Below are 7,472 nucleotides of genomic sequence, written 5' to 3'. Positions count from 1 at the left end.
GTAACGATGGCGCCCAGTGCGTTGTAGCGAGAGTGTGAGGCAACGGCGGTGCGTTGTAGCGTGAGTATGAGGTAACGGCGGTGCCCGGTGCGTTGTAGCGAGAGTGTGAGGCAACGATGGTGCATTGTAGCGAGAGTATGAGGTAACGATGGTGCCCGGTGCGTTGTAGCGTGAGTGTGAGGCAACGATGGTGCCCGGCGCGTTGTAGCGTGAGTGTGAGGTAACGGCGGTGCCCGGTGCGTTGTAGCGAGAGTGTGAGGTAACGATGGTGCCCAGTGCGTTGTAGCGTGAGTGTGAGGCAACGATGGTGCCCGGCGCGTTGTAGCGAGAGTGTGAGGCAACGACGGTGCCCGGTGCGTTGTAGCGAGAGTGTGAGGTAACGACGGTGCCCGGTGCGTTGTAGCGAGAGTGTGAGGTAACGACGGTGCCCGGTGCGTTGTTGCGAGAGTGTGAGGTAACGACGGTGCCCGGTGCGTTGTAGCGAGAGTGTGAGGTAACGACGGTGCCCGGTGCGTTGTTGCGAGAGTATGAGGTAACGACGGTGCCCGGTGCGTTGTAGCGAGAGTGTGAGGTAACGACGGTGCCCGGTGCGTTATAGCGAGAGTGTGAGGTAACGACGGTGCCCGGTGCGTTGTAGCGAGAGTGTGAGGCAACGACGGTGCGTTGTTGCGAGAGTGTGAGGTAACGACGGTGCCCGGTGCGTTGTTGCGAGAGTGTGAGGCAACGGTGGTGCGTTGTAGCGAGAGTGTGAGGTAACGGCGGTGCCCGGTGCGTTGTAGCGAGAGTGTGAGGCAACGATGGTGCGTTGTAACGGGAGTATGAGGTAACGATGGCGCCCAGTGCGTTGTAGCGAGAGTGTGAGGCAACGGCGGTGCGTTGTAGCGTGAGTGTGAGGTAACGGCGGTGCCCGGTGCGTTGTAGCGAGAGTGTGAGGCAACGATGGTGCATTGTAGCGAGAGTATGAGGTAACGATGGTGCCCGGTGCGTTGTAGCGTGAGTGTGAGGCAACGATGGTGCCCGGCGCGTTGTAGCGTGAGTGTGAGGTAACGGCGGTGCCCGGTGCGTTGTAGCGAGAGTGTGAGGTAACGATGGTGCCCAGTGCGTTGTAGCGTGAGTGTGAGGCAACGATGGTGCCCGGCGCGTTGTAGCGAGGGTGTGAGGCAACGACGGTGCCCGGTGCGTTGTAGCGAGAGTGTGAGTTAACGACGGTGCCCGGTGCGTTGTAGCGAGAGTGTGAGGTAACGACGGTGCCCGGTGCGTTGTTTGCGAGAGTGTGAGGTAACGACGGTGCCCGGTGCGTTGTAGCGAGAGTGTGAGGTAACGGCGGTGCCCGGTGCGTTGTTGCGAGAGTATGAGGTAACGACGGTGCCCGGTGCGTTGTAGCGAGAGTGTGAGGTAACGACGGTGCCCGGTGCGTTATAGCGAGAGTGTGAGGTAACGACGGTGCCCGGTGCGTTGTAGCGAGAGTGTGAGGCAACGACGGTGCGTTGTTGCGAGAGTGTGAGGTAACGACGGTGCCCGGTGCGTTGTTGCGAGAGTGTGAGGTACGACGGTGCCCGGTGCGTTGTTGTGAGAGTATGAGGTAACGACAGTGCCCGGTGCATTGTAGCGAGAGTATGAGGTAACGACGGTGCCCGGTGCGGTGTAGCGAGAGTATGAGGTAACGACGGTGCCCGGGGCGTTGTAGCGAGAGTGTGAGGCAACGGTGGTGCGTTGTAGCGAGAGTGTGAGGCAAAGGTGGTGCGTTGTAGCGAGAGTGTGAGGTAACGGCGGTGCCCGGTGCGTTGTAGCAACGATGGTGCGTTGTAACGGGAGTATGAGGTAACGATGGCGCCCAGTGCGTTGTAGCGAGAGTGTGAGGCAACGGCGGTGCGTTGTAGCGTGAGTGTGAGGTAACGGCGGTGCCCGGTGCGTTGTAGCGAGAGTGTGAGGCAACGATGGTGCATTGTAGCGAGAGTATGAGGTAACGATGGTGCCCAGTGCGTTGTAGCGTGAGTGTGAGGTAACGGCGGTGCCCGGTGCGTTGTAGCGAGAGTGTGAGGCAACGATGGTGCGTTGTAGCGAGAGTGTGAGGTAACGATGGTGCCCAGTGCGTTGTAGCGTGAGTGTGAGGCAACGATGGTGCCCGGCGCGTTGTAGCGAGGGTGTGAGGCAACGACGGTGCCCGGTGCGTTGTAGCGAGAGTGTGAGGCAACGACGGTGCCCGGTGCGTTTTTGCGAGAGTATGAGGTAACGACGGTGCCCGGTGCGTTGTTGCGAGAGTATGAGGTAACGACGGTGCCCGGTGCGTTGTAGCGAGAGTATGAGGTAACGACGGTGCCCGGTGCGTTGTTGCGAGAGTATGAGGTAACTACGGTGCCCGGTGCGTTGTAGCGAGATTGTGAGGCAACGACGGTGCCCGGTGCGTTAGCGAGAGTGTGAGGTAACGACGGTGCCCGGTGCGTTGTTGCGAGAGTATGAGGTAACGACGGTGCCCGGTGCGTTGTAGCGAGAGTATGAGGTAACGACGGTGCCCGGTGCGAGAGTATGAGGTAACTACGGTGCCCGGTGCGGTGTAGCGAGATTGTGAGTGTAGTGTGTCTGTATGAGGTAATGACAGTGCCTGACGTGTTGTAGTGTGTGTGTATGAGGTAATGACAGTGCCTGATGTGTTGTAGTGTGTCCGTATGAGGTAATGACAGTGCCTGATGTGTTGTAGTGTCAGTATGAGGTAATGACAGTGCCTGACGTGTTGTTGTGTCAGTATGAGGTAATGACAGTGCCTGACGTGTTGTAGTGTGTCTGTATGAGGTAATGACAGTGCCTGACGTGTTGTAGTGTGTCTGTATGAGGTAATGACAGTGCCTGACGTGTTGTAGTGTGTCAGTATGAGGTAATGACAGTGCCTGACGTGTTGTAGTGTGTCTGTATGAGGTAATGACAGTGCCTGACGTGTTGTAGTGTATGAGGTAATGACAGTGCCTGACGTGTTGTAGTGTGTGTATGAGGTAATGACATTGCCTTCTCTGCCCAGTTCTGAGCCCTCAGACGGTGGTGGAGCTCTTCTACCAGACGGTCGGCAGGAAGATAATCGTCTCCCAGATTTACTCGCAGCAGCAGAGCAGCTCCATGCTCGTCTGGAGTCACATGATCTCCAACGTGGTCGTCCTGCTCGCTCAGCTGCTGTATCCTTTATCAACTCCCTTTATATTCATGTGACGTATTTAATATAATATTCACTGGATCACTTTTTGTTTGTTGTTGAATCTTAACGGCTGTCTCTCAGTTGGCCCAGTAACCCTGGTTTCCAGTTCCCAGAGTGTCTGATGGCCAACTGTCAGTACACACAGCTGCAGGTGGGTTTAGTATTTGTATTATCATCATCATTATTATTGTTAATATTATTACTATTTTTATTTAAACACTGACCTCACCTTTGTCCCCTGTCTGCAGGAGTACGTCCGTCTGATTGGTCCGTGGTGTCAGGTGAACATCGGCTCATGTCGCTTCGTGCTGGGTCAGTGTTACCTGGCCAACGGGGAGGGGCAGAAGGTGAGTCACCTAAGGATGTTTAGAGACGGGAACGTTTAGAGACAGAGACGTTTAGAGACGTTGTTCGGGGCGTTTTGAGAGATCGGGAGATGTTTAGAGACAATGATCTGCAGATGAATAAAACGTGTCCTCTGTGTGCAGGCGCTGCAATGCTTCCAGGAAGCAGCCACAGAGGTGGAGAAGGAGGACTTCCTGTTGAGACTCACGGGCGGCGAGGAGGAGGACGCCCACCCCCGCCTGCAGTACTACAACAAGGTACACAGGTACACAGGGTACTGCAGTACTACCACCAGGTACACAGGGTACTGCAGTACTACCACCAGGTACACAGGGTACTGCAGTACTACCACCAGGTACACAGGGTACTGCAGTACTACCACCAGGTACACAGGGTACTGCAGTACTACAGGGTTTCCCACACATAGAGTATACTTGGGCGGGCCGCCCAGGTATATTAACGGCCGCCCAAGTATATTTCGCGACCCATTTAGGTTTTTTATTTATTTATTTATTTTTTATAATTTATTTGTTTATTCGTTCGTGACCACGACGCCATCTGCGATCGATTAACTTGTGGACAATGATCCCTCGCTCCCTTGCTCTGATCTCGCCTCCTTCTGGCCTTTTAAGTGGCCTGCCTCACAGGGTGACTGGCTGTCTACATGATGTGGCCTGCCGACATGGCCACTGTCATACAGATCATAAATCAAAGCCCTTGATTGGTCTCTGTGTGTCATTCAAGCTCGGGATAACCTCAGCTCAGGTGAGGTAAAGGACTCTGAGTGTTTAGATAGTTCACTTAGTCTAAGTTCTCAGTAGGTCTCAAACGGTGTGGTCACCATTTATGTAAACACATATTTCCATTTGAGAGGGTAGTGATTGGTCTAATGCAGGGGTAGGCAAGTAAGTTTGGCCTTGGGCCAATTTTTTGCTGAGCCGCAAGATGGCGGGCCAGAACATAATCAAAGCCTAATTCAAGGAATTGATTTTGGTAAGAGGGCGCAGCGCCCCTGTTCCCCGGTTCAGAAAAAACTATCGCTGATAACCCTTCCCATCAACACTCTGATGCGCAGTCAGATCCGCTGATTGGTTCACTGATGATATAGGCGCCCAATCCAGAGCCTCTGGCTAGACCCGCCCAAAGGGAGGCTCGTCCTCTCTAGCCCCATTTCAGTCCCATGTTAAAAGCCAGGGCTATTATCTGTATTTTAACAGACAGAGGTGTAGCCTATTTATTGTTCTCTTCAAAGTTTATTTTTCTCTGAAATTTTAGGGAGGATGGTCCTCCCTTTCCTCAATGGACGAGCCTCCACTGAGTAAAGTAGAGTTATTAACAGGTAGCAGTGTTATTTAACATACTTTTATTCTGATAAGTATTGTCAAGTTCTCTGGGTTTTTGGCATTTATTCGAGTGTTTGCCCATTTGAGAAGTTTGAGGGGCAACTCAACTGGAATCCTTGTTCCTTTTCTTTATTTCAACTTTTCAAGGACACATTAGGATTCTTTCAGGTTGAAAACCTTTAAAAAATACCAAAGGACAAAATAAATCAATTACAGCAGTTTTGCTTGCAATTTAATATATTATAACCTAAATTAATCAGTAACCAAGTATTTTACTCAAACTCAATGTATTTAATAGTTCAATAAGTACTTTAATTTACCTGGTTCCCCACAACCACACATTTGCCATATGTGACCCGCTCTATCGAAATCAGTCGAAAGTCGCAACGGCTCATTTCAAAATAAACGTGGATTTGCTTAAAAAACTAGTTTTTCGGGGTTCGGGTGTTTTGTTTGATTTTAAATAAACAAAGTCTTGGCTTTCAGAATATGACATTTTTATTTCCAAAATCACACGATAAATACATGTTTGAAGCTTGTAAAGGGAAGATGACAGCTCTCACTCGCCACTCTGCTCTTCCACAGCGCCGCTTCCCCTCCCTCCGCTGACATTATGAATGTAAGCGATATGTCGGGACAGAATTTATTTTACCGGACAAATTTGAAACTCACCGGTCATGTTTCAATAATAATAATAAGAATGGTGTAGCAGTTTCCGTTAGCAGGTAATCACTGGACTAGGGCCGGATATGCTGATGTTTAAAACTCAGTTAATGAGTCATTTTTATATTGCTTCCGTTTATAATCGTTACAGATCGAAAAGTTCAGATTCATTTTTCAATAAATGATTCCACAAACAACAAAAAACATCATTATTACATTCAAACAAACTACTTGTAGCTTTATAACTTTGAATAATAACACGGGAGAAACGGATGCTCTCTTTTCCCCTCTCCCTCCCTCTCTCTCTCTGACAGCCCGTCAGTTTCTCATCCAGCTCGCTAAACAGTGGGCGGGGCTTCAGGTGATCATGCAGAGCAGCGTGTCTCCGTCAGACTCAGCAGCTGATCTGATCTCTCTCTCGGGTCCGGTTATACTTCACTCGCGTTTATGTCCATATCGATCAGATCCAGCTCTCCTGATCGGCCTTTATAGAGAGCACCGATAAAACTATTAACAGTGAATATCGGCCGATAATGACCGGCGGCCGATCAATCGGCGGCTAACGGAAACCCTGATGTGCGACTGTAGGTCCTATGTTGTAAAAAAAAAAAAAAAAAAATCTCAAAATAATATTTTATTTTTGATTCTCAAAATTACGGGCCAAATATTATTGCTGGCTGGCCAACAATGGCCCGCGGGCCGCCTGTTGCCGACCCATGGTCTAATGCAGGGGTGGGGAACCTTTTTCCTCTCAAGGGCCATTTCAATGTTTTCAACATCCTCCGAGGGTCGTACAAATTATTGACCTCTGCTTAAAAATACTAAAATCACAGCCCACTCATTTCACCTTTCTTTCATGCTGTGCAAAGAAAAAGCAACCTCTTAATCCAGATATCTCACCATGACTCATGCATGCACGTGCACGGTGTGGCATGACCACCAAAACAGAAAGATATGGACACAAGATGTGTGCAAATGTATTTAGACTCCTGTGAACATGATTTAAGTGGGGGGGACCTAACCTCCTCTAGGGGGGTCCTAACCTCCTCTAGGGCGGACCTAACCTCCTCTAGGGGGGACCTAACCTCCTCTAGGGGGGTCCGGGGGCCATGCTTCCCCGGGAAGATTTGTTTTTTTAAATGTTGAAGTGAAAAGCATCAATCTGGTGCACTTTGAGAGCAAAATTAGGAGATCTATGGATACATCTCTCAACACCCAGATGAAACAGAACTGTAAGCAGATTTATTTTTCTTTATGGATATTTTACAAATCACTCTCCTTTCAAACTGTATTCTTGTTTATTAATAACAACTTTTTTTTACTGTCATATAGTATTTTATACCTGTTTACTTTATTCTCTTATTTTTTTATAACTATAATGATCATATAAAGACGTGCCTTTACCTCTCTGGTTGTAGAAAAAGCTTCTTATATTCGTTAGCATAGCTAGCTAACCAGATGCTAATAACACAGATCGCCACTGGGCTTTCAACTAAAGACACAGCCACGCAGAAACTGCAGCATGTGTACGGCTCCTTATGGGTACTGCAATTTTTGGAAGTGCCGGAGCGGAGCATGCGTTCTGGTGCTCTCCGTCAGAACTGCACCCCTGTCAGACGAGACATATACCACGTGATGACACGTTAGGCTTGTGTTGTGTTCAAGGACCCTGACCTTGGCCAGGAAAAACAGGCACTCACTTGTTTAATTATTTTGCGGTCTAGATTTCTTTAAAAAAAATGTTGCGTGTGTTTATAAATTACCTCGAGGGCCACACCAAATGGTCTCGCGGGCCGTATACGGCCCGGGGGCCGGAGGTTCCCCACCCCTGGTCTAATGGATAGTGAGGTGGGCTGAAGATCGGAAGGCTGTGAGTTCAAATCCCGCCAGGAACACCACCACTAGTGTGCCCTTGAGTAAGGTACTTAGCCCTTAGT

At 49.8% G+C, this 7,472-nt stretch overlaps 1 protein-coding gene across 1 annotated transcript in view; it reads left to right on the top strand.

The window, feature by feature from the left end:
* Positions 1-3,786, top strand: part of nup160 (nucleoporin 160) — a gene marked incomplete at both ends in the record, with an annotated part of 24,911 nt that extends 21,125 nt beyond the window's left edge. Inside the window, 4 exon segments of the mRNA XM_034206896.1 lie at positions 3,014-3,164; positions 3,266-3,335; positions 3,433-3,531; positions 3,673-3,786. Of these exon segments, the coding sequence (XP_034062787.1) occupies positions 3,014-3,164; positions 3,266-3,335; positions 3,433-3,531; positions 3,673-3,786 (434 nt within the window).
* Positions 3,787-7,472: the final 3,686 nt, after the last annotated feature.

The sequence above is a fragment of the Gymnodraco acuticeps genome, unplaced genomic scaffold, assembly GCF_902827175.1.
Source record: "Gymnodraco acuticeps unplaced genomic scaffold, fGymAcu1.1, whole genome shotgun sequence".
NCBI lineage: Eukaryota > Metazoa > Chordata > Actinopteri > Perciformes > Bathydraconidae > Gymnodraco > Gymnodraco acuticeps.
This window is presented reverse-complemented; position numbering and strand designations above follow the sequence as displayed.